Source organism: Alligator mississippiensis, chromosome 5 (assembly GCF_030867095.1).
Source record: "Alligator mississippiensis isolate rAllMis1 chromosome 5, rAllMis1, whole genome shotgun sequence".
Taxonomy (NCBI): Eukaryota; Metazoa; Chordata; order Crocodylia; family Alligatoridae; genus Alligator; species Alligator mississippiensis.
In genome coordinates, this window is record NC_081828.1 from 122,199,879 (window position 1) to 122,227,798 (window position 27,920).

Consider the following 27,920-nt stretch of genomic DNA (forward strand, 5'->3'; position numbering starts at 1 on the left):
ACTCCACTTCAAAGAGTAAGAGGAGAAGCACGCAGCACTAGTCATACTAATTTGGATAAGCTAGACAGGTTCCTGCTTGTATTGACTTCTAGCATTCATTATACAGTTGCATTAGCTTCTTCCTAAGCACTGATCCCAACTGAATAATCAGTGAGCTATCTCTTCTGCTTTAATAGTTTCCTGTTCTTTTAACACTGTCTGTAGCTCACCAATAATGCGTCAGGTATTGACTTGGCATTAGTGTTTTGTCATTTCAACATCCGGTTATTTCACCACTTAGCTACCCATCCTCATCATGGATGGAAAAATGATTTGGTTAAATGCATCAAGGGTGTTGTACAGCATATCCTGTCTGCTCCACGTATCTTCAGGGATCTTTCAATGTAACCTGCCATAGTTGAATACAAAACACATTATCGAGTCGATAGACTGCTCTGAGTTCTCTTAGAAAATGCTGCACTAGCAAAAGGTGATGAATTATTAGTTTGTAAAACTACTATCATGTCCTAAGCAGAGATAATGCAGATAAATCTTTCTGCAAAGCCCAGTGAAGTAAATGAGAAGATGTCAGTGGCCACCAATAGGTTTTACAGCAGTATTAAAATCAGGAGATTTCATTGTTGGAGGGTTCCCTCAGTATGGTTCCTCTGATCAGTATGAAAAGAGGTTATTTTCTAGTGTTTCTTTTTTCCTTCTGGGTAAGCCTGTGTGAGTAGTAAGATAGGAAGTATTGAAATATAAAGCCCAGTCTCCTCAAAGAAGTCATGCTGGAACTTACACGTTTACTAAGTTCATTTTTCTTGTTTTGCATAGAAGCTACATCTCAATTCACTTTCTAGCCTTTTAGTTTTTGTCAAAAGCAGCTTAAATCACCAGTTGCTCTGCGTCAGCCGATACAGGCTTCTCCATCCAAAATCAGTCTTCTAGATTTAATCCCAGTAATAGCACCTGTGAAAAACAACCACCTACCCAGGTTAACCTTTGTCCCCAATAGACCTTCTTGGATTTACAGTTTTGAGCACTGGAGGTCAAGGGTAAAGTCTTTTGCCCAATTTTAATTTTCCCCTTCTAACCTCCTTCAGCCTCTGTTAAAAAAATTAACATACTTCACTCATGTTTCCTGGGAACGTTCACATTTCTGTCCAGTGTACCATAAAGACCTTGTGCAAAGAAATTTCACTTCAGTTTCAGCAACCTTGCATTAAACCTAGTATTTGCAGAAATGCAAGAAGAGGCAACAGACAGCAAGTGATTGATAGAGGGACACTGTGCCCGAGTGCTACGATCACAACTAGAAATTCCCCTGCCGTCTTGCTTTCTAGTTCCCACTAGAGGACACTAAATGAAGCTCCATATTTTTTTGCTCCCTTTTGTTGCTTTGGCTATTCTCTCCCTTTTGCTTGTGTCACCCTCCCAGGTAGCACACCAGCATCTCTTGTATGTTGGCAGCAACAGCCATCCTGTCCAAGGATGGACAAGGAGGACTGGCAGTTTTTTTACAGGAGTCTTATGGGGTGTCATATCCTACAGTTGTTCTCCAGGAGAGTGGGGGGCAGAGAGGGAGTCTGCTCCGACAGTAACCCTTGTGCTGTGTAACTTTTTCTTAAAGGCCATCAGCTCGAGTTCTCACAAAGAGAAACAGCAAATATTGAAAGAGGAATGTGAAGGACATTACAAAAGGGGTAAAGCGAAAGAGAGAACTGTTCAGACAAGTTTCTCAGGGAAAGGTGATGTAATCTGTACTGTGGGAAATGCAAGTAGTTGACATGCCTCTTGAGAGCTCGAGTTGTTACCGCAAGGCTCTGTCAGAAACAGCACAAAGCAAGGAATACAGCCTATTAGACCTTTGTCAGCTAGGAATGTGGTAGCCCCAAACTTAAGTTTTCAAAAGATTATTGTTAAGGCTTATATTTATTAGCAACTTGGTGAAAGGCTTTAATATCAGTGGACACAAAAGACCCATGCTTTTAACCATCTTTTTAAATGGACACTATCATTGTCTGTAATTCAGTATTTTTTTCCAGAAGAATTTAGGACTGGATCTCCATCATGCCAGGTGCTGTACAAAAAGAGATCCCCACGTACAGCACTGGCAAGGGGTTAATAAACATTTAAGTTTTATTTTGAAGATAGGCCCATAGTACAGGACTCCTCACGTTTCTTTTTATAGAAAGAGATCTAGGCTGCAGCCAAGATGCTTTATTTATTTATTAATTGTTCCAACTCTTGTTTTGTGCATCCCATTGAAAGTAAAATGCTACACACAAAGATTGATAGATACTAGCAACTGCTAGCAAAATGAACGAGTTCATTTTTAGGTAGGATAATTCATGAATAATGAACGAGCTGGCAAACGAACGAGTAGCAACATATGGGTCATTGTAGATTATTTCACATTGTAGGATTCTTGCTGCGTTTGCAATACCTGAGAATGCCTCTTTTTTCTATTTAGAGGTAAGTCTGAACTAACTAGGCAGTTATCCTTTCTTCATAGCCCAAGCAAACAGACAATGGGAGTGGTTTCAGTAAAAATGATATAAAGATTGTTCAGACTGAAACTGCAGTAAATGGGGAAAAAAAAAATAATTTTTGCAAGTGAACTTCAAAAAATTGGAAAAATAGGATTCCTTTCTCCCCATCTGGTACTTGCTTAATGTTCCAACATCATTAGCCCCGCCGCAAACACTACATTTGCTAACTTGTACCCCTGCTCCAAAGTAGCTTTAAATGAACATATGTATTCCGTAGATCCAAGAGCATTATTTGTTGGAGTGATATTGGATAGGAGTGCTTTTCTAGAATCCCTAACGACCATCTCCTTCTTTGTTCTCCCTGCACTCAACCCTTTTCACCCTCATGGCCCTATGTTGCCATATTTGTTTTATTCGATCTACTTTGATCAAGAGACTCTTTAATCTGTCGGTATCACTTTTAAATAGACAAGCTAAAGCAGGGGTGGGCAAAATATGGCTCATGGGCTGGATTCGGCCTGCCAAGGGATTTTGTTTAGTCTGCGGAGTGTCCCTTGGTCCTGCCTGGCCTGGGTGCAGGGGGCAGCCTGGACCCTCACGCATGCAGCCAGTCCTGCTGCCCCCCTGGTACACAGCGTGTTGGGGCAGCACGGCAGCTGGACCCACACAAGTGGGTGGATGGGATGGGGCCACAGGGAGGTGGGGAGCAGTGTACAGGAACAGGATGGAGGGGCGAGGCCAGGATTGCAGGGTGGTGACAGTGTGGGGCCAGGGCCCAGGGCAGAGCTGCGATCCACTGTCTGCTCATCCCTGCAGCAGGTGCCAGTTCTGTGGGGAGTGGATCATGGCTCAGCCCCAGGCCCCAGCTCCGCACTGTCACTGCCCCAACATCCCAGACCCAGCCCCACCCGCCTGCCTCGCTCCCAGACACCACTCCCTGCCTACCCATAGCCCCATCCTATCTGCCTGGCCATGCGCCCTGCCCACATGGGTCCTGGCCAGTCTCCATGGGGACCCCAGGATCACGGGGCAGTGACACTGTGGGGCCAGGCCCTGGGGCAGAGCCACAATCCGCTTCCCACATGCCCTTCCCTGCAGAACCGGCACCATCAGAGGACCATGTGAGCAGCAGTGTACTAATTATAGCGCTGCCCCAAAGCCTGGCCCCATGCTGTCACTGCCCTACACTCCCGCCCTGTGATCCTGACCCTGCCCATCCTGCTCCCCAATGCCACTTCCTGCCCACCTGTGGCCCCATCCCAGCCAAGCACGAAGCAGAGCCACTTAGGGAGTTTTTGTGACCTGTTGGGGGAGGTAGTGCTGACCCAACCTGTGACAGCTCAGCAAAACTCCCTAAAGTAGCTCTTGGACCCAAATAATTGCCCACCCCTGGGCTAAAGACTACCAAGACATGTTGCTGAGCTAACCTATTACCAACTAGCTTAGAGGCTCCCTTGTTTCTAAACACTGTACATACTAAAGCACAGTCCCTCCCCACAGAGCTTTAGTTTCAAAATTAAGCATTAGGATTTGTCTCCAGAACTGGTCACGCCAGGCCAGGTCCCAGAAAGCTACTTTGTACTACAGGAACAATCTGACCAGCAACCCATTTTGACCAGCCCAATAAGAATGACTCAGACACAGTGTCATACAGCTCTTGTACAAGATCCCACATGCCATACCCTGCCCCTGCTGCTGATATAGCTGAGGGAAGGGTACTTAGCTATGGAAGAGGGGATCTGGTTGGAATGCCTCTGGTGCCAAGCTGACAGCTGTACTTCCAACTCCCTGTGCTGGTTGCAGGTCTTTTGCAAGTCTGAGCAGGGCAGTGCAATGGATAGCTTTAAATCCCTCTCTCACATGGCCTGGCTTGCACTCTGTACCCTTTGGCCATGTCAAAAGGAGTGGGCTCACTTTCTCTTATACTCATTCTCAGGCCATGTGGGGACTGGGTGAGTAGGAAAGTCTGGGATGAATGCTTCTAGACCAACTACATCCATAAAAGAAGGTTTTACTTTTTCATTGCTTCTCTGGAGGGGAGGAAGAAATTTTACTAATTAAAATAAGCATTTTCTTTGCCTATCTACACTAAAGACTTGCAGAAAACCCACTTATGTCTCCCCTTGCACTTTGCTAAGTCTGAAGCAAAAGAAAGCTATCCTCCTGTATTCATGGGAGAAAACCAGGATAGCCTTTGAATATTTGCATTGGTGACTTAACCAGCTGCTTGTGTTGCTCAGGTTTAAGGCCAGTTGTTGATAGTGCTTTGGTTCTTCACTGTACTGATGAAAGCCCTAGAAGTCAGCCACCATTCATGCACACCTCTTTCTATCCTTCCAACCCACACTTCCTTCTCGTTGCCACTTGAAAAGGTCCAACCAAAACCAGACAATTTTAAATCTCCATTGTCGTCTAAATGCCCTCTGGCATCTGAGAATATTCGGTATATTTCCTACAAATCCTGAAGCCCTCTGTACACTGCTGTCCTGTGCATTTGTTTTTCTAAACCAAGATACTCGTTTGGCTTTGCATCCAAGAGAAGGAGACACCTTTAAATCTAATCTTGTGACTGAGAAAATGAAGACGGCAAGCAAGGGAACTGCAGCCTGTAGAGGACCTGAACCACTCGGCTCTTAGAATTAAAATCAGCAATCATCCGGAGGAGAGTGAACAGGATATCAAAAACTATACAAAATTTATGTTGGACATAGTGGAATTTATATTTGACTAGTTGCTTCCTACCAGATTATTAACACTTAGTCACACTGCATTTGTAACTACTGGTTATTAAAGAAAAGTAGGTCTTTCTTATCATGACCATGGGACTAGTTAAAACATTCCTATCAGTTTTAATGACCAAGTTGTTAGTTTCAACAATAACCAGCTCGCACGCCACCATCCCATAAAGCCTATACTGAATCAAGCTAAATGAGCCGATCTGGGGATAGATTTTTCTCTGCCCCCTTCTCAAAATAAGGGAGTTTGTTGTATGTTGTAAAAAGGTGATTGGTTGCGGTCTTCTCACTTCCCTCAACAATGCTGCATGTTATAGGGGATAGAATAACTCCCCCTCTGGACTTTGGCCCCCAGACATTGTGGGGCCAATGCGCTCTTTCACTAAGGACTGTTGTGGTAGAAAGGAGCCTTAAAAACCAAACAGATATCCCCCGAGTAAAAAAATCTCATGCTTAAAGGAGCTGCCCTGTCACAGCAGCCCCAGCTGGCTCAGCTCCAAATGCCTGGTGGGGGGGAATGGCTCAGGGGAGAGGTGTGGCTGGCATGCATGGCACTCAAGCTGCTCAGCAAATTAGTGCCCAGTGGCTAGATAGGAAGACAAGGTTATTTGGGTAAATGTGATATCCTATTAGACCAACTCAAAATGGACCAGAGGATAGGGGCAGAGGCAAGGTGTAGAAAGTTTTTGCTCCTCGTCTCCCTCAGCTCTGTGTTCTGCACAGGTGTCGACTCTGGCTTTGTGCATCCCTGTGCAGTGTTGGCTATCTGTGTAAGCACCACTACCCCGTCTTGTATCATCTTTCACTCTGTGCAATGTCCCATGAAAAGTAGTGGTTGAGTAAGGAATGGCAGAGTGGGAGTAAACGGCAGAATACAGCACTTAGTTACCTTGATTATAAAATACACTACAAGTTACTTAGGGGTCTAAGCCGGGGCGGGCAATTATTTTGGGCAGAGGGCCGCTTACTGAGTTTGGCAAGCCATCAAAGGCCGCATGACAGGCAGCTAGGGGCAGATAAATATTAATTTTCTAAATTTTTTAGGGGCCTCGCGGGCCGGATAGAATGACCACGCCATTTTGCCCACCCCTGGTCTAAGCAAGGAAGCTAGCAGGAGCAGTGTCCCACCCATTTTGTTTAAAATACGTAGCAGTTAACTACCAGAGTTAATTACCAGTGGCCTATTTTTGCCTATGCTTTACTGCTAATAAATCGAAGAACTACCAATATCCTCATCCTATTCTCATTTATGCCAGTCTAAAATCAAAACCAACTCCACTGAGGTCAAAGTTGCACCAAAATAAAAATGGCTTGAAGGGAATATTGGGACCATATTCCTTGTTAGTACAAGTGGTCCCATTCAGTTGTTAGACAGATGCTTGACAGGTTATGGGATCAAGCCTTTTGTTGTAATGCAAGAACCAAAGCAATAGCAATCTCTGCCCTACATTCAATAATGCAGCTCTTGACCTAACTTTTTCATCTGGATTGACTTTAACTGTGCAGCACTAAGTCTCTTTTTTCCTGCTATGCAATCTAGTTTCTGTTCCCCAAATGGGAATTTTTTTTTCTCCTTTTTTTGTAAACAGAGACCACATGGGGATGTATGTTTTGGCTCCTGACAAAAAACCTCAAAGAGCATGGGTTAGGGAAAACACACAAGCTTCTTATTTGGAAACAAAGTGTTTGTTTTTTTTTAAAGTTTATCAGCACTTTTTCCCTCCCTATCACTTTTTGCATACTGGGAAACAGCCTTTAAAGGGCAAGGGCACAAGTAATGCCAAATCAGTCATGTTAAAAAAAAAAAAAAATATTATCTGGTAAAGTCAACTTTCATAATGCAAATGGCTTGTCATGCCCTCACAAAATGAATTAATCACCATAACACACCCTTCAATGCCCTTCACCACCTCAAGAGACTTAACTGTGGTATACACCGAACTGTGTGTAACAGGAAGGGTTTGCCTTTTGTGGGAAGAAAATAGTCCTATTCTTGCACATAGTGCTAATCAGTTCCCCCACAGTTTCTGATTATAGAAATCATAAATGCTTCCAGCTAGGCGTAGGTGTAAAACTAACCTGACCAGTTCATATTTAGAGAATGAGCAATGTATTTGACCCAGCTGTGCCCCTCTCTCCCCAATTGTAAGGCATCTTTACCCAGGATGTTGAAAGATTTCAGCCAGGTTTTCACAACCCAAAGGGATGACCTTGTGACGGCACATCCACAGAAGTAGTGCATATTCAAGTGGATTTAATATATTAGATTGGGGAGAACAGGGGCAGCTAAGCAGTGGCTGCCAGGTTCATTCTGGCATTTAGAGCTCTTAGTTTGTGCTCTCCACAAAGACTGGGACATCACGCTTCTTATACGTCCGTGCTGGACAGGACAGCAACAGAGCCAAAGGGACACGACTACCTTTAGACAGCATGCTGATGGGAACGTTTTGGAGAGGGAGCAGAGAGGAGGCCAGTTTAACTTGAGAACTTAATGCAAATGAAACAGATTTCATGCATTCATGCTTTGCTTTCACTTTGCCTCTAGTTCTCATTGGTCTCAGCCTGGATTGGCCATGAAATAACCAGTTTGGAAATACCACCCAACAACCAGCATCACTGGTAGAACAGAGGGCACGGGGGAGAGCTGCAAACTGAGGAGCACGTAACATTTGTGGGCCAAGTGATCAAAGGAGAGCACGGTGCTCAGTTCAATATATTCTTGTCCCAGGTTAGCAGAGTTGAGGGGAGAGGATTTCCAGGGTTACAACCCCGTTTTCACACAGTTGTAGTTCTTCCATGTAGTGTGAGAAGGGGAGCATGGCAGGGCAGCCAAGCCCTAATATAACGTGCTGCAAGCTGCAGCACCCAGTTCTGGGTATGGACTGGGAATCCCAAGTTCCTGGCCCACAGTCTAGTCACAGTACAGACGAGTGACACACAGCCTTCGAGAGGAAGGAGGTTTTTGTTGTCTGCTGATTTTGGCACCCGACAGAAAACGGATGGAAAAAAACCCCATCAAATCCCATCACACCTTATTGCTGGTGCAGGGGGGGCCTGATCCTGGTCTGCACTGGCAAGAAGTAAGCTCCAGCAGCTGGGAGCCCCCTCAGCTGAAGGGGCCACCACAGCTGGGAGCTTCCAGCTTGGGGGTGCACATGGGTCCTCAGGGGGACACACATGGGAGTCAGCTGGCAGGACTCCCAGAACAGAGGCCCCCAGCCACACATGATAGGAAGTGACAGGCATTAAAGGAATTAATGGCATGATAGGAACCAGCTACCAAGTTATTACACATTTTTGTGGAATAACTTTGTACCTTATTCTCTTTCTTATCACACCATTAATTGATTGAACATGTGGTGGGTGAATACTTAAGGCATGATTAACTGATTAATCATGCTTTAAGTATAATATGTAAATAGGGCCTTAGGAAGTAATCACCTCCTTATTGTGCTTAGTATCGGTGTGGGACAGGACAGGTGAAATGCAAGGTTTCATAAACAACCAGGGAGAAGTTCTCTGGGAGATTAAGCTCCAGTCTAGCAAATATACAGCCTTTTCTCCTAGCACTCTGATCTGGTGCATTTGTGTAGGTCTGATAATCACAACAGAACCATCATTGGAGTTTGTAACAGAGGAAATATCAAGGTGAGGTCTGAGAGGCTAGAACATTTTGCTGGCTTGCCAAGACATTTTTCATATAGTATAATTGATTAGCTAACTATTAAATGCTGCCAAAGAGCTTTCCTTTACCAATTGTGTGCGCCTTTGGGAAGTAAAAAGAATGCCTTTGACATCTTGTTTCTTGGTGCCTCCAAATAATGAGGGTGCTTGCAGGCAGAGATCTCAAGTGCCGTTGCATACAAAGCAGCTTCTAACAGGCCTTGTTTTTAAACTAAACGGTGGAAACTTTATTGGGGTTAATGTATCATTTCCACCCTAAGCAGATGCTTAGGTAATATGCAAATAATGTTCACAGGATTGATAATTTCCTGTTGGAGCAGCAAAGAAAAAAAATAAGCTCATTGATTTAAACCAGAGAATACAATTATTTCCTGACACAATGCTTCGATTATTGATTCCCCCCACCCCCCTCTGGCACTAACCGAACTGTTTTGGATCCGAGATGCACACCCATCAGCTTCTTGATAAAGTACTGCAAACAGAATGAATCCTACTGCAATAGGTTTGGAGATTACAAGAGTTGTAGGAAAACATGTTTGTTCAGAACAGGGGGGAGGGTAATACCTTCCCAACAATTTTGAAGCTATATTTTTTTCCTTTATTTGTGTGTGTGATTTGAAGCCTCCAGAATTGGGGTTTGCACTAATAATAAACTGGAAAGGACTGAAGTGAACACCTGCCATGAGAAGCTGAAGATGAAAAAAAATAAAGTAAGATGCTCCCACTTTTGAGAAACTGGGGAGAATTTATCATGAACTGTAAATTAAAACCAAAAAGCTTTTATGCATTTTAAATCACCATGTGGCCTGCACTGTTGTCCAAGCATTTGGCAATACTGTTGTAGTGAGAGTTGTACACAGCTAATGCCTGGCCTTGGAACATGTCATTCTGAAGATGGCACGTATGGCATTAATAATAAATGTAGAACAATACTTGCTGTCAAGTTGGATACAAGGCAGTAGCATACTAAAGGGGGTCTGACAGCGTCATAAACCATTAGAGCAGAACCCGAGAGTGTTTTATATGCTTCAGCTGAACTCAAAAGATGAATTGATGCCCTGACTCTGACTTAAAGGCATCTGTCTGCTTTAGAGACTATGGGAGTTTTTTTTGTTGTTTTTTTGAAGAAACAGGGAAGCAGTGGCTTTCCAGTCTTCCTTCAGCCATTCGCAGAAACTCAGAAGATAAGGAGCACGGAACAAAATTTTGCTCCAATAAAAATGGATGAAGCTACTGAAATCAGTTGAAAGTGGGTCACATTCAGACACAAGAGTTAAAATAAGGAACATCACTAGTTTCCTTCTAGCAATGGGGGCTAGAAGATTGAGCACTGGACTGGCATGCTACTCCTAGTTTGGAGATCTAGTGATGAAAAGCTCTGTGTAAAGGCAAGACATTTGGTAAGAACATACACTAGAAGGAAGTGTACAACTTTGTTTTTCGTCCTCTGGTATTAACTTTCTAAACTGATTTATAAGAAGGTGCCCCCATTTCCCCCACCACTACTTTCATGCCTGTCAACTGAGGAAGACAGTGAAGGAAGCTAGTCACTGACTATTAACAGCGTGTTAACAGATTCTTTAGTTCTCCAGTAAGTTTAAGTTGCAGCTACCACAACTGTTCTTCTATTCTGGTAACACACCTTGTGTGCAAGACTTTATTTTAAGGCTTCTGTTCCTTCCCTTTCTCCCTACTGTTGGTTCTCATACGTTATGCTTTTCTGCTAGAACATGCAAGCACATTCCTTTACGTGTTTAAAAATAACATGCCCAACTCATGCTTAGTGATTTTTTTCATCCTAGGAACTTAAGGCATGTTTCCTACATCAAACCCTACAACCCCCCCCCCCAAACAAACCTATTTTCACACAAGTGGACTAGACACAAAGTTTATAGTTTTTGGGTGGAGTGAATATTAGAGAGTAAAGCACTTAACACAGGAATCTGCTCTTCCCTGCTCTGACGCTGCCTCCAAATTGCAAAAGGCACAAATTTAACTACTTAATTGGTCAGATGCTTCCTTCTATGTAAATGTAGCAAGCATTCCCCATCTAGTTTGAGGTGTTTGCAAAGATATTTTATAGTAGTGATGCCATCATGATATCACACATTCTAGATCCCTAGCAACTTGGAGATGGGTAGTATGCAAATGAACAAGCGAGACAATGAAGGAAATAAACATATGGAAATATTTATTTCCCCGTGGTCGAGGACAGAGACTTTCCTGTATACTCTTCAATTTAGGATGTTTGTGGCCATGGATCTTTTCCAGTACAATTAAAGAAATGGCTCTTGGCTCATCTAAAATGTTCCCATTTTCTTTTGGAAGAATATAGCACACTAGTCTGGACTACCTGCTGTTGCGGTTCAGCGGTAGAATCCTTGCCTGCTATGTAGAAGACCTGGGCTTGATTCCTGAATGTTCATATAAACCACAGCCATTGAGGTACAGAGGCCTGGTTTCGCCTTTGAATCCTGTTTCAGTGGTCTAAAGACAGGATGGAAGGCCTGGGCAGCTTCCACTCCTTCATACTCCTGCCTAGGCATACACATTGAAGGTCCCAGTGACGTCTCACATGTACACTATGATCCAGAAGGATTGACAGTTGCTGCCTATTACTCCTATAGTCCAGACTGTGAATAACTGTATTAGTCAAATGCCATTACTTTAAGTCTGGAAATGGATGAACAAGCATTTAGGGTTTTTATACATGTGCTCTGGGAGTGGGGGAGGGCGCTTTAATTAGAGCAGCTCTGAAAGCTCTGGGAGCTACTCTAATTAAAGCTCAAAAGTGTCTCATGTAAGTGTCCCCACACTAAAAAATGGCAGTGAGGGCACTTCAATTTCCTTGCTTTAGTTAAAAGCACCCCTGCCACCATTTTTCAGCATGGGGACACCAAGACTCTGGAGGCTGCTGCAGTGTGGTTATTACTGCACTGCAGCAGACTCTATTAATCGAGTCTACTCCAGTGCGCTGTAATTACAGTGTGTTGGAGCAGCCTCACTGCTCATGTATAAGCACCCTGAAAGCCCAAGAGATGAAGGCTTGAAGATTTTATAGCTGAAGATTTATTATTGTCCATATATGCTATGCTCTATGCTTTCAGAAAAGTTGAGTTCCTTTAAGATCTCAAGTTGAGCACTCGCAAGTGACTGGGGATTAAGGAAAGCAGTGATTGACAATTGACATATTGTTAGCTGGTGGAAGTTTCAGGCTTTGGAGCAGGACTCTTGAACTTTAGATTTCAGGGCAGATTTGTGGCTGAGACTTTCCTCCCATAGGCCTGATTTGGCTTTGCTGGATGCAGGTGTCTTTTCTGTGGTAGTAAGCTTCAGTTCAGAAGAAGAAGAAGGATTCTATAGTGGTCAGTCCACTGGCCCAGACTCGGGAGAATTAATTCCTTGTTCTGCAGTAGAGTATGTGTGTGGACATTTTAGTCTTTCTGTCTTTGATCTGTGAAGTGGGGATCATACACGTAGGGGTACTGAGAACATTAAAGGGTACAAGGTGCTTTTTCAACAGCCCTGAGAGCCTTAGACGTACCTAAAATTTAAGTGAATGAAAGAAGGTCACGTTGGAGAAGATGCATTGCTTTTGTCTTTTCCTTCGCATGTTCTAGAGAGGGAATCGCCCATTCAAGTCAGCCGTGCCCCTCAAAAATGTCTTGAGATGAGGGGAATTTCAGGAGAAAAGTTTCCAGGCCTGGCCAACTTGCATGCTGCTAAAATACCCTTTTTTTCCTTGCATAAGCAATGGATTGAGTTATAGTCAAATCATAAAGTTAGAGCTGACAGTAGTTAGTGCATATGTGAAATATAGGTGGCAGTTTCCTTTGTACATCTCTTGATCCTCTGGCTCTCCACCCCTGGTCTGAAAAGTCTGATCTACAGTGTTACAAATTTGAGTCAATCAGTAGAAATCCATGTTATTCAGGAATTAAGTGCTGGCCTGTAAAGCGTGTGGTGTTCTGCACAAAGTAGTCCATTTCTGGTTCATATCCACCACTTCCCCTTTGTTCTTGTCATGCTATTGTTGCTATAGACTTTGTTTTTTAATTTGTGGAATATCCAAGCATTTTCCATAGGAGTTATTTGGACCAGCTTTGTTAGGGAGTAAAGGCCAACTTTTGCAGACAATGCCAGTGGCTGTGGCTTTTTAGAACTAACCAACCGTTCTGAGAACCACTAACTTGTGTGCATCAAACTTGGCATATCTAAAAAGGGTTTGGTTTCTTTAGAGGCTAAGTGGTCAGTACTTTGAAAATCTGATCACTGAATCATGTCCAAAGCTGGGCACCTGGGACTAGCCAGTCTGCAAGAACTATGGTATTTTTTTGTGCAACACACAAAATGAGAATCAGAAATTTGATGTAGCTGTATAAGTCAGTAAGCATACCCTGGCAAAAAGTTTCACGCTCCAGTTGTGAGCCCTCCACACCCCAGCTATATTCGAAGACATTGACAGCTCAACTCAAAGCCTGTTGCACAAGAGCGTATCATATCCTTTACCTCCCCTGGAAGAAGTGGATTCAGTGATGTGGGTGTACAGGAGAACAAAGAACAATATGAGTGGATGATATACTGAGTTTGTTCCGGATGTAGAGCCAGCTATTAAACAGATTTTTTTTTCCCCTGTGACGCCATCTCTTCGCCATTCATCTCGCTTAGGCCCCAATCCATGAAGAGCACGCTTAGATTTTAGGCATACAAGCAGTTCTTTTGAGGTCCCTGGAACTACTCACAGACCTAAGTCTTACCACGATTGGGGTCTTAGACTGTAAATTCTTCCAGGCAGTGACTTTTTATTATGTATATGTACAGTGCATTGACTTTGTCATATCATCCGATTTATTTCTGGTTTGTTTGGGTCCACCCCCCATCCTCTTTTTCACATGGTAAAAATTTTGTAGGGAGACAGAAGAAAAAACAAGCTATCCTTTACAAAGAGAGACTTTTACCCAAAGAGGGTTATATATGCAGAATTAAGAGATACCAAATCTCAATGCTTTTAATTTGTAGACTTCTCAGTGTCTGTAGCATATCACTATTTTGGACATAGATGAATGCTCTGTGACCTAATCGGAGAGCTAAATAGCCATCATTGCCTCCAAGGCACTGTAGTTTCTTTGATCTCTCACTTAGAAAGAGTTTACATATTCTTCAAAGCTCACGCACTTTGCAGGTTCAGTGACCCTATTCTAAGAAACCACTAACAAATAAGATGCGCACTATGAAAATGTCCCGTGCTTGACAGCCCACTTCCCTCGAGCTTGGGTTAGGTGGAATGTTTTTTCCTTTATGTACAGTGCAAGATGTTAAGAGAGCAGCAAATGTATTGCTTCTGCTAAGTTTAATGTAGCAATTTGAGAGCCGTGTTTTGACATAGACTCTGCAGAGGCAATTTGTGGCAGGAATCATTTAGTGGTTCTGCAAGAGAGACATCTGGCAAGCTGGTGTCTGCCCAGTTTTTATGCTTAACCAGGAGTTAAAGGAGTGATTCTTTTATGCCCTTGTTTATATTACACTGGCAGAGAAAGCAAGAAGTCTGTCCCTTGGATCATTCAGGTAAACCACTAAAATCATGTCAAAACACAGATATCAGTGACATTTGTAGGTCAGTTGTACCTTTGCCTTTGTCCTGAAATTTTACTCTTCAAATGCTGGGTAATTCACCTCTAAACTCAAGGAGTTGTGATCATCTCTTCCTCCCCCCCACCTTCCTCAGTATCCAATTACAGAAGCATACAATTAGGAACGTTAATGACAGATTACTAGGTATTAAGCTTATAATGCTGTTCTTACAGCAGCAAAAATGGGTCACATTGTAGCTGTAATTATCCTGCTTCTCATGTAACACACCCTATTTTCAAACCCCATGCTTTAAAACGTGCTCATGGAATTTCAGTGCGTCCAGTTAGTAGATGCACCTATTTATCTTTAAAGAACATACCAGATGTGTCCTCTGATCTACTCTGCACTTAAGCCTTTCATTCTAGGCTCCAAAAGACCTTTTTCCAAGTTTGATTATTATGATACTTGGGAGAAAAACAGGGAGAATAAAAGATGTGGTCTCTCAGCTTCAGTAAAAAAAAAAAAAAAAAAAAAAGTGGGATGTGGGCAGCAGGGAGGGAGACTAGCAGGAAGAAATTTAAGGAGAGAGAAGCAAGGAAGCATCTCAGTGAATAGAGGTGCCTCTGCAAGAAGAGTCTGAGGAGTGGAAGGAAGCCAGTGAAAGAGTGTGGTGCAATAGTCTGGGGAGGGATTCAGGTAAATTCTTGGGGTGAAAAGAAGACAGATGTGAATACAGGAAGCTCAGCAGAAAAACAGCACAGGAGGGAAACAGATTGAACAAAACAGCATAAAATGGGAGAGAGTACATGCATGCAGGAAGGGTAGACAGCAGATGATGGGCTGGGGGAATTAGAAGACTGAATGGGAAGACTAGGGGAGATAAAAATAGAAGGAAAAATAACAAATTTTTAGCTTATTTAGCAATTGACTTACGCTCCTGTGTTATTGTCTGCCGTGCATGTTCCAAATTTGATAGGAGAGAGCTGGGTGGTTATTCAGTCTTTAACTCTGTTGAATTCTCTAGCTTTCAAAGTTAATAAGCCAGAGATAAAAGACAGAAAAGTAACCCTCACTGTAAGGTGTATGCAAACTTCCAGCTAACCCAAGTCCAGTAGCCTCCCTTTCATAGGAAGGGCTGTCCCTTTAGAGCATTTTCGGTTGTGCTAGTTAAACCCTTTTGGAAGAAAGTTCAGAACAGTTCTTTGTGAGGGCATTTCTAAATCAACCTGGGATATCCATCTCCCTAAATATCAGAAGTCTGCTTTAAAAAAAGGGGGTTAGGGAGTAAGAAATGAGGAAGAAACAAAAATAAAAGGACTCCATGTTTCTTTTGGTGTTGGGTGTCTGCAAAACTTCAATAATTCCCAGGATTTACTTTCCACCCTTTGTCCCAGGGTCTTCTCATGGAAAAATTGGCCAACTGCGGCCTCGGCTACACCACAGTCCGATGGCTCAGAAATTGGCTCCAAGGTCAGACCCAGAGAGTAGTAGTCGATAGAAGCGAATCATTATGGCACTCCATGGTCAGTGGCATCCCCCAAGGCGCTGTCCTTGGACCAGTTCTCTTCAACATCTTTATCAACGATGTGGACATTGGAGTCAGAAGCGTGCCGGCCAAGTTCGCCGACACTAAGCTTTGGGGCATAGCATCCACCAGCCTGAGGATAGGCTAGTGATCCAGGCTGACTTGGATAAGCTTAGTAAGTGGGCAGATATAAACCTGATGACATTCAATACTGAAAAATGCAAGGTACTCCACCTCATGCGGGGGGGGAGCCCCACAGCATGCTTATTGGCTCGGCAGTGCTACGCTCGCACCACGGCTAAAAGAGACTTGGGGGGTCATGATTGACCACAAGATGAACATGAGCCACCAATGTGATACCGCAGCTGGTAAAGCAAACAAAACTCTGTCTTGCATCCATAGATGCTTCTCAAGTAAATCTCAGGATGTCATCTTCCTGCTGTACTCCTTGGTGAGGCCGCAGCTGGAGTATTGCATCCAATTCTGGGCTCCACAATTCAAGAAGGATGTTGGGAAACTTGGGAGAGTCCACAGGAGAGCCACACATGTGATCAGAGGGCAAGAGAATAGGTCTTACGATGAGAGGCTGAGAGCCATGGGACTCTTCAACCTGGAAAAGCACAGGCTCAGTGGTGACCTGGTGGCTGCCTATAAGTACATAAGGGGTGTGCATCAGGATCTGGGGGAAATGTCTGGTCACCAGAGCACCTCAAGTGATAACAAAGGACCAACGGTCAAACTCCTCTGTGACCGTTTTAGGCTGGACATAAGGAAAAACGTCTTTATTGTACATGCCCCCCAAGGCCTGGAATAGACCCTCCGGAAGTGGTGCAGGCACCTACTCTGGACTCATTCAAGAAACATTTGGATGCTTATCTTGCTGGGATCCTTTGACTCTAGCTGACTTCCTAGCCCTGGGGCAGGGGGCTGGACTTGATGTTCAAGGTCCCTTCCGGCCCTAATGTCTATGAAATAACCTGATCTTCTAAAAGCAGGTGAACATTTGCACAAAGTAGGCATCTCGTCTACAGCAACATTTGAAGTATGTATTCCCATGAACACCTCACAGAAAATAGCATGCTAAAACCATCAAAGCAAGCCTATTGCATCAACCCACACTCCTTACCTCCACACTTTGGGGATAGTATCAGAGTTGTGGATAGTGTTCAACAGACCATCTCTAAAAAGCTGTCTTGGCACATCACTGGGAGAAGAACAGACTCAAACTGATCTATCCTGCCATCTCCCTGATCTTGTGTGTGATCAAGCTGTGCAAGCTGTTTTCATGAAAGCTGAATCTGCATTTAGCCAGTCTGAATTAAACCTTAACCTACAAAGGGATTTTCAGGAATTTTCAAGACAATAGTTTCAGCCTTGGAAGCCTGAATTAGCTACTCAAGTATATGATGGGCAACCAGTGCCCGAGTTTCAGACACTGACACCTCAAATCTCAGCACTCGTGCAATATGCTTGGTCCAAGTGCCACTCTAATATTTCAAAAAGTTGCTGTTCGAGTGTAGAAGCCTCTGATTGAGTTTGTGACGGATCAACACATTTGGTAGTGTATTCCACAAAAACAAAAAACACACACACAACAGGGTTGGACAGTCTTCAGGAGGTCACCTAGTCCAGCTCCCTGATCAAGGTAGGAACATTCCCATCTAAACCGTTCCAGCCAAGTGTTTGCCTAACCTGTTCTTTAATAACTTCCAAGAGGAAAGATTCCACTCTCTCTCTAGGTAATCTGTTCCTCACACTTAATCAGTTCTTCCTAAATTGTAACAAGAGTAATTTTAGGTTGGGTATTAAGACATTTACTCTTTGTCTGGTCTTCTGTGGCTACAGAGAACAGTGTATCACTATTGTCTTCATAACTACCCTACAGCTATTTGAAGATGGATTCCCCCCACCCCATCTTCTCTTCTCCAGGCTAATCCCAGTTCTTCCAATTTATCCTCATAAACCATGTTTCCTAGACCTCAAATTAGAGTCTGGCAGACAGCAACAAAATAGTTTTTCTACACCTTCTTAAGGGTGGTGACCCAAACATACAGTACTCTAGGTGAGGCTTTACCACTTATGAATAAAGGGGAAGAATCACTGCCCTTGGTTTGCAGGCAATGCTCTTGTTAATACAACCCAGTATGCATTTTATTTGAGGAGAGGGGAAAGAGGAGAATTGGGTGCAGCAGGAAGTGGTCAGTGTAGAGACCTGAGAAATTAAATCAGCAATGGTCACCTACAGTTTTAAGATGTAGCTTGATTAGGTTCTCATCAACTATTCAGCAAGATAAATAGAACCAGTGGAAGCTATGTAACAGTAGTACCTAGGGTTGCCTATAGACTTGCTCTTTCACTTTCTAATTAAAATGCTCTAGCAGCGCCTCAGTATCATATGCATTAATCCTGGCTGCATTTCAAAATGGCCATGGGGGCATTTTAATTGAAACACAAACGAGCTTTAGTTAAAGCACCCCCACAGCCATTTTGAAACATGGTGGGGCTCAATGCATACGACAGTGAGCTGTTTTAATTAAAGTGTTTCTCTGGGAACCGCCTTAATTAAAAATGCCCCCTCCCTTACCTCCAAGCACATGTGTAGGCAGCCTAGGAGCCTTCATCCTGCATCAGAATCCTATTGTATATACATGACAGAAGGATCATCTCTGCCCCACTTTACAATCTACATTTCTTTTTTCTGTTCAGGGACTGCAGCCCAAGACATTTTGGACAAATAAAATACGTGCATATCCTATTGTTAGTGTGCGTTTCACAGCCACTCTCCATCATGCTCCTGTGAATGAATAGCCAGCCAGCAACAGAATAAACAGATAATGGCCCAAATAATTTGAGAGGTGCAAAAACCAGAACCTGCAAGCTGAGCCTCCTCAAATTTCAGAGAATCCCTTATGTCAGATGCACTTTTAAAATACATTTAATATGAAATCAGCTGCTGCAGGGAGAATTCCAGTGCTCAGTGCTACCTAACTCAGGCCAAACCCAGCTACTTCAACCTCAAGCCTGAATGCCATCTCTTTGGAGCAGAACTTTATATTGTTAGAAAGGCTGGTTAATTGTGAAAGTCATTTAAAACAGGCTGCATGTGCAAATTAACTATCATGCCATAGAAAGGTCCATCCAGCTATAAAAAGTTAGAGCTGGAAAATGTGTAATCACTTCATAGCTGGTTTTATCTAGCTTTAATTTGCACACAGTTATGCCCTAAGTGAGCACAGATCCTTGTGTTAGCTGACTCTTCAAGCTACAGCTATTTCAGTGGGATGCTTCAGCTGTTTGGTTCACAGGTGGCCTTCATGAGAAAGAAAAGGAAGCCTAACCCTCTGCAAATATAGCAAACACTATGGAAATTTTGCAGAATAAGTAGGCTGGGGTTTGCTCCACAAATTGCCAATAAAGAGGCCCTCTCCAAAAACCAAATTTCACGCACATGCAGTGGTTCACGTGATGGTAAACCGATTTCTAAAAGTTACTCTGTCAGGGGTCACTAAATGGGGTTCTGACATGATCCAAGGAGATTTTCACTTCTTCAGAGGTTCATTAAGACTAGCATTCTTGACAAGATTGAATTTCTCTGTTGCCTGCCTTGCTGAGTTACCCCTATGACAATAAGCAAGGAGTATGTGGGAGGACATCCCAGAGGTTGTGATGGCTGGGGGTTTAAGAAACCTGCTCCACCACAGGCGTCCTGTGTGATGTAAGCCAAGTACTTTAGAAATTTCAGAATTTTAAGAGCGATTTTGGTGGGTGTTGCCTTTGAAAAGTCTGGCTCATCATCTCTGTATATGTATGTGTAGGCCAGTTCTCCCACCTAGTAAATCAGGATAGTAGTGTTTTTGGCCATCACTGAGTGTTGGGAGGATAACTACACAAAGGTTGTGAGACACTTGGCTATCAAGGTGACCTGGGCCACATGAGTATCTCGGATACAGCTTGGGTGAGGAAGCTGCTGTACCAATTAGGTTCATAGATCACTTGCTGCCAGACTGCATTTGTTCTGAAAGATATATTAGCAATAAGCCTTCTTGCTTCCTCTAGTCTCACAAGAAGGAAATATTCATGTTTCTGTGCACAGAGTGATCTGGTAGACAGGTGCAACTGGTTAATGAACATTACAGCAGGTGTATGAAATAAATGGTCTTTGGCATAAATCCATGTTGTTAGACACCATGGTCAGATTGATGAAGAGATGCTTTGGTTGAAAGTAGATCTTGCTTTGACTGCAACTCCAGCTATGTTAAGTTTAAATAAGATGGATGTGGATGATCTTCCATGCTTGCTGCTGCTAAATGTCAGTGTCTGTCTACTTTTTCCTTTCAGCAAACTGTCATTGGTGCCCCGTCAGTACAGGCATTTGTATACCATTACCTTGAATTTCACCGCAAGGAGCAAATTGTGTGACAGTTCTAGGTTGCCGTTTGGAAAAGGACGTAGATGCCTGAAGTCGCTGCATGTTACATTCAATCAGCTTCATAGATTTTAGATCTTTTCTTTCTGTAAAATGGTGGTGGTAGTGGTATCAGATGTTTATAGCTTTTCATGTAGGTCTGGTCAAGCCAGCATTGTAATGGTCTGATAGGATCAACTGGGCGGTACCCCAAGCAGGTTGCAACTAAGGAAGCCTGTTGCACAAACATCCCCCTCTCTCCTCCAGGTGTTTCTTCACTGTGGAACGTGACTATTTGTGAGAAGTAGTGTTTCCTTTAAGAGGAAGACATGGGTCCTTGCAGCTTCTCTACGGGAATGATTTTATCACCTCCTTTCTGAGGCACTTGAGTAATGTGAAGGGGGAAGATTAGTTGCACGGTAGTGCTGTGAACAAAACCAGTTAGAGAAGAACAGGGGAAAAAAAAACCCTGTGTTAATGACCACAGAGATGGGAGAGCATGAAGATATGGAAGCCACAATGGACCTTATTGATTTTGCTCTCTGGAGCAGGAGCCTGATAGGAAAAGGTAGGAGAGAAAAGTTGGGAGAAAATGAGTTGCTCAGATTGCTGCCATGATCTAGTGCAGGGATGGCCAACCTCTGGTTGTGGCAGATAGGGCAGGAAGCAGAGCAGTAAGAGCAGAAAGGGAGCACAGGGCAGGGAGCAGAAAGAAGAGCAGTAGATCAGGCAGGGGAGGGGGATCATTGTAGCACACTTGTGAAAATGGTGGTTCCCCACTGGTCTAATGGTCCAGGAACTATTTGCAGGTCTGAAACAGGAACTGTGCATGGTTTAAGTCTCTTGACCTTCCTACCTCAGTTACCTTATCTGCAGAAGGGGGATAAGAATATTTGCCTCTCACAAGACTGTTTTAAGGGTTAGTTTTATGTGAAGACTTTAAAAAACAAACAGTGTAAAAGGGTTATGTATTATTCTGATTTCAAGGTAACTCTTCCTTGAGAAGATTTTAAACAGAATCAAGAGATCTGGTTGGCACAAACTACTTTAAAAAGGTATGGTACAGTGTAATTTACAGTTGAACCCTTAAAAAAAAAAAGCTGCTTTTGCACATTAGGCAGTAGGTGAAAGCTATTTCTGGGTTAAAATGTCTCATTTCCCTTAGACTAGAACATGCAACATAGTAGGGAGAGAAATGCAGGCAATCAGTCTGTTGCAGGCAGGGTGGGGAACATGCCAGACAATGCTTATGTCACACTGGCTCAGAGCATGATGGGAAGAGGTTTTTGCATTTGTTACCCCACCCTTAAATTGTGGTTCTTCAGGTAAAGCAAGGCCTGACTACTGCATACATGAGAGATGACGGAGACCATTTTCATAACAGGAAGTAAGTGACTTTGCCTAGATCATATTTCAGTAATTGGCTTAGCACTGCACTTCAGCAAATAGGTTTAGCTTATAGACCATTTTTATCATTTCAGCAAGACAAGGGTTTTATTTTGGGATGGAGGCTTTTAAGGCTGGTAATGTAGCCTGCTAAAGCATCCAGGTGGCAATGCCCATGCTGCCTCCAAACATTTACTCTCTTGCTCACCAGTAGGTCTGGGTTTTTGTCATTGGAAACAGGGCTCGGATTATTCCCCTCATTTACCCATTACCTCATTTTTCTGTGAACGCTTAACAAGCATCTGGATAGGTTTCTTTAAGCCCCGTCTTGCTGTAATGTGGATCCGAGCAGTGCGGTACCTTCTTTATACTTGTTAAAAATCTCGACACGGGAGGAAAATTAAACCACGTGGGCAAAATAATTCAGTCTACTAATATTTCTCTGCCAGCCCGGCCATTTACTTTGCGTCTGCTGTGTCATTCAGATGGATGCCACAACCATGACTCATTAAAATGTGCAAAAAGAGGAAACAAGTAGGATTGCAAAAATCTTCCCTTTTACCCATCACTTAAAACACACAGCAGCATTATCTTTACTGGCAGGGCTGTAGCTTAGCTCCGCAGCTGAAGATTTCTGGCCAAATTCACCCCTGCCATAAGTGCATGTATTTTAGTGGAGTTACACAAGAGAGAAATCTAGCCCTCTGAGTCTGAATACTCGCACTGTTGCTGAGGATGTATGGGAGGCTATGAGAACAATATGCTGTGTTTCTGGCTGTTGGCCACACCAGGGAGGTCATTTTCTTCTCGGCAATTAGTAAAGTGGTGGCATCACTAAAGGAAGTGAATAAACATATTCTACCCTGCTTAGGTGCTCAGTTCTCATGATGGATTTCCTCTGGCTGCCCTGTGGGGCAGCCAGAGAGAGAGCTTGATTGTTACACGCAGTGTTTTTGTTCAAAACTATTTTGCTATATTGAAAGCACTTTGGCAGAATGTGCAGGGGGTGGGGAAGGAAATACACGTGCGCACACCCCCGCCCCCAAATCCACCTTTTAGGTTTCCTTTGATGCAACAAATATCTTTTCCTTCCTTCCCCCAGGAAGAAAAAATGCCGGTCATTTTAAGAAAACTGAAGCAAGTAGCTCTTTATCTGGGAATTTTTGTTGGTAGTTCATGTGCTGTTATGTATCATCTTATGCAAAGTAAGTCCTGCTGCTGCTAGCAACCTTATTTCTGCCCTCACAATATATAGCTTCCCTTTGCAGAGGGTGTGCAGGGGAATATTAGAATTTCGGATTCTGATAAGCAAGAATTATAAGGGGGGGGGGGGGGGGAAGGGAAGTTGAACTTAAAAGGTTTTATTTATCAAGCCAGCCTATACAGCATCCTGCAGCTTGAGACTCGGCTTTATTTAAAGCACAAAATAATGGTACTTTCCAAAGCGCTGTCACAGTAGTCTCAAAAGAGAAACCTCAGCATATGCATTGTACAGAAAGCAGGCTTTTGTGGTCAGTGGAAATTCTGGTATTTGGGAGGGTTTTTTGTCATTTTTTTGAAGCAGATATAAACTTTCATTCCTCACAGACATCTTGGGAGAGAAGCCCTTATGTGAAGGACACGTGGACACTTCAGAAGTCTGGTCTGTTTGTAATCATCCAGTTAGTGGTCCCTGAAGATGACTATGATCTTTTGAGTTGCTGACCATCATGAATATCTACTGCAGGCAGCCATTGGTATTTGAGAACGCATAGCATTCAGCAGGATGGGGCCCCTTGGACTTGACTAACTCTGCCAAAGACATCATCTATTTGCTACTTTTGACTGGATGAAAATTAACATAATAATTAGTGCAAGCCAGTGATCTTTTCCCCTTCCCTGTCCCCAGGTTTTTTCCAGACATACAGCACAAGGCTTTGTTTCCATTAAGCAGAGTTCTCCAGGCTACCTCTCCTCATGCCATTCCTTTGCAGTATCTGTCAAATCAGATTGCATTTTGCTTAACCTTACATCTGAGGACATTGCCAGAGAAGTATGGTAGAGCCTGTTCCTCAAGTCCTTGGATAAGGGGTTGTGAAACTGCTCCATTGTCTTTGCACATTTTAATAATAAATTAGATGGCTGGAAAGCAGCCCTCCGTTTGAGACAACTCATGCCCTTGAGCTTTGAAATGCAGGTCTTAATGACAGATAGATAAGCTTCCGAGTTGTTAAAGTCAGCTTCTATATTTTACAAGGGTATTGGCAAATATATATTTTAACATTCCCATCTAGAAGTCTCTTGAAAGATTTACTTTCACTGTCATGGCAGATACTTTAACTCCAAGCCATTTAGGTAGATAATCAAGGTACTTCACACAGCTGCTGCTCTGGTGAAATATTGATCATCACAGAAGGTTCTTTCTGTTAGTTTGATTACAAGGCAAGGGGGCTTTTCATTATGAAAGGACAGCCTTCATTTAGAGTTAGACTTGTCATAACATTTAACAGGAACAGAAGGTGCCGCATTGCAAGGTAGTATTGGTTTTTCATCTTCAGTCTTGAAGATGAGCAGCCAGCACTGCATGTTTGGTTTCTGTGATGTTCCAGTTCCTGCTTTTCTCTTCTGGAGGGCCAAGACAAGCCGTGTTTGAACCTAGACTTCTCCCCGCCACCACCTTCCTTTTAGTCTTTGCTATTGCCAGTGAATCACACTACATGTTTCCCTCACTTTATGCTGTACATACATTCCTAGAAAACAGTGCATAACTCAAATTCGCACAAAGAGAACCCACTTTACAATGTAACAAATAGGGATATGTTCCAACATCTCGACTGTACTGACCCCCAGACCCATTTCTACCACTTTTACAAGACAATTTTGGTACTCACCAACAGCAGACAGTACACACAAGTACAGGGTGCTATCATAATGAGGATGGCAGCTACAGAAACATGCATCGTAGGCAACAAGTGAGGAGCACAGATCCACACAGGAGACTATTTTGGTGTGCATCGCTCCCACAATGCACCACACAGAGTAGCTGACTGTGGGCTTCCACTGCACCAATCACATGTGAGTGAATTTACCTTGCATATAATGAATATATGGTATAAAAAGGGTCATTGCATAAGAGTGAATTTGCACATACAGAACCTGCATAAAGCAAGGGAAACCTGTACTTCCTCTTATCAGATGTGCAACTGGTCCTTCGTTGGACCTTTTTGGATGAACCCCAGAACTTCTAGGGACACAGATAGCATGGTGGCAGGGAGCGAGACCCACAACCCAGGCAGCCTCCCTTCCTCTCCCCCTGTTCCTTCTGAAATATCTACATGTATACAATATATTGTAAACTCCCTGATTTCAGCCTGTCAGAGGCAGACATTCATCCTAGCCAGCTGTTGTGTACCTGCTCTCCTTTCAGAGACCCCTGCTCCATTCGCTTACTACAAATAGCAAGACAAATATTTTCATGCTAAATACTTTAGTAGAGCTCATAAGTGTCTTGGGCACAGCTGAGACTGGGAAGGGGTTTAGGGGAACAGCTAGTTTCCCCACCCAGGGTCTGGTGCTGTAGGGGGGCTGGTTGGAGCATGCTTGAAAGCAGCCTGGGTAACTGCTTACCATGGGCCAATAAACCATCTTCCAGCAGAGAACAAGAGCGGCCATTCTTTGCCAGGGCGACAGAGAGGAGAGGAAATATAGACCCACAGACAAGTCTAAGGTAGAGTCGCAGAGCCCCATCCCGCTAGGTACTGTGCATTCTCAACTACCAATGGCTGTTGCGGGGAAGGAGGGATAACCCTTTTAGGGCCAGAAAGGTTTGCTTGACACTGTTTTTCTGGGAACTGCCTCCTTCCAGAGCACTGAGGGAGACTCCTTGGAAGATTTAAGACAAGACGGGGGAGGTAGGAGCACAAGTAGTCAGAGTAGGATTTTCATTCACATGCAGCATTATCTGACATACCAACTGATTTCAGGGAGCACAGGGAATTTCAGTAGCATGCGTTTCAGGGGGAAGTCTTCAGCACATGCTCCTTGATAACCAATTTCAGGCAAACCTTTCTGGCACTAGAAGGACCAATAGTTCTTCCTCCCTGCCAACAGCAGTCACTATTAGAAGACATTTCCCCATGGCCAAACTACAGTTTGTCTTTCCACTGCCACAGTATTTCTCTACATTGCCACATTGTGACCCCTCACTTACTATGCTGCAATAGCTGGTGTCTTTCCTGGGGTTACTGAGAAAGCTTTATGGTACCCCTCCAATGAATCCTCCAAGCATGATCAACTTCCTTTTTATGAGCTAAGGCTCAAGTGAACCTCTGAGGTTAAAGGCAGCTGCTGCCATACTAGGTCAGTGCCAGTGGACTTTTTCAGTTCCTGAATATTTTGTACAGTCCATTTAAAAAACAAAAACAAAAAACCCCAAACCATTGAACGGATTCAGAACAGTTTTCAGTGCTCGTGCTGCTGATCGTTTGTGTGGGTACCAAATAGAAATCAGAATAGCAAGCAAACTTGGCAGTAGGCGTTTTCTTGAATGCACATTTCACTTGTCATAAATTCAGGGCCCGGGTCACTTAAATATGTTGTATAAGCAGCCCTCTCTTACTGCAGGAACTTCTTCAATGTTGGTATCCTGAACCTATTGAACAAATGACTGTTGGTTAAAGCTGTTCTTTTTTCTAGGAACACTGGGGGAAAGAGAAGAGGTTAGGGTTGGGGTAGGCAACCCCCAGCATGGGTGCCCAAGCATGGCACATGAAGGCATTTTGCTTGACACATGCCTTGGGGCAGACGGCGAAGGGGCTGGGGCTGCACTGCCACAAGAAGGATTGGGTCTCCTATGGCGCTCTCACTGTCCATCACTGGCACACCCACATCTTATAAGTTGAGCTTGCACGTGTTTTAGCACTACCCAAAAACATCGCTGACCCCTGGGTTAGATCGTTTCTCCTCTTGTTCCGCATTCTAATCTCTTTACACCAGTCTGTCTCTCCTGCTTAGAAAGTTTTACCAGGACACAGTATTATCAGAAAGGTCTTGAGTGGCTTAACAGTGAACCTGCAGCCTTGGAAGCACTAGGTGCGCCCCCACTGAGAGTGCACAGCATTGGATTGATGGACAAGAGTAACCGTGTTGACATGGCAAGAGCACAGGTAACAGCTGTGACCCTTCAGCATGGCTCTGTAGCAGTGGGGATAGGGGTGAAGAGGGGAGGCCAAAGGTCAGATTATTTTTAGAAGTGGGAGACTTAAGAGCAGAAGCCCCATTCAGAGCCCAGAGAGTTTGTGCCCCTTATTCACTTATGGAGGCTGGGGGTGGGATCTTCAAAGCCTCTGGCTCTGATATATGGTACTAGACAGAATAGCAAGAATGAGTCCGTCACCTTGTTATGTAAGCTAGCAATTTAGGATGACAAGAGACCTGGTGAGTCATTGAACTAAGTACCTAGCTACCACAGGCAACTGGGTCAAATAATCCCCTTAATAAACTTAAAGTCCATCTTGAAAGTTGTCATCTTCATCTCCACTGCTTATTTGGGAGGCTGTTCCAGACCTCATTCCTCCAATGGTTAATAACCTTTTTCTCAATTTCCAGCCTCAGTCTATACTAAAAGAGAATGTTGGCACAGACTAATTCAAACTACCTCTTCTCTCTTCTGGGCATTTAATGTGCTCTGTAAAATGCAGAGGGGTAGGCACATACTTAAACAAGCCAAGCTTTTTAGTTTCCTATGCGAGCTCTCCATTCCTCCAGTCATCCCAGAGCTCTTCTCTGCACATCTATCTATCCATCTTGAACAGGGTTGACCAGAATTGTACATAGTGTGTAGGAGGTAGTGTTACTTGTACCCTGTATGGTAGCTTCAAAGCTTCCCTATCTCTACAGGAAATCCCTCACTGATGCAACTGTAAAATTGCATAAGTAAACAATGTCACACGGATTTTTTAGTCAGTCAAGATGACTAACCAAGGCCTTTTTCCTCCGCTCTTTCCAACTGATGAGGGACTGTCTTATAGCAGAAGCTCTCGTTAGTCTTCAAGTACAAACCTCATGCTTTGTTCTTCTAAAATTTTAACCTATTTCTATTAGCCCAGTTCTCAAGGCCAGCTAGTTTGTCCTGTTTGATGTTCTGGTCTTCCCGTTATTGCCCA

The 27,920-nt window shown here is 43.6% G+C and overlaps 1 protein-coding gene across 6 annotated transcripts in view; it reads left to right on the forward strand.

The window, feature by feature from the left end:
• The window catches only part of LOC102567249 (cytochrome c oxidase assembly factor 1 homolog), a 68,216-nt gene that overhangs the window by 23,958 nt on the left and 16,338 nt on the right, over positions 1-27,920 (forward strand). The window contains exons 3-5 of one of the 6 annotated variants that reach the window (XM_059728645.1): positions 21,379-21,446; positions 22,880-22,982; positions 26,752-26,921. The exons of 2 other annotated variants lie outside the window; for them this stretch is intronic. In XM_059728645.1, coding sequence (XP_059584628.1) covers positions 22,889-22,982; positions 26,752-26,921 — 264 coding nt within the window. In that variant the 5' untranslated portion in view covers positions 21,379-21,446; positions 22,880-22,888. Of the gene's footprint in view, positions 1-21,378; positions 21,447-21,716; positions 21,779-22,879; positions 22,983-26,751; positions 26,922-27,920 lie in introns of all 6 variants that reach the window. 3 more of the 6 variants (XM_059728646.1, XM_059728644.1, XM_059728647.1) reach the window with 3 other exon arrangements.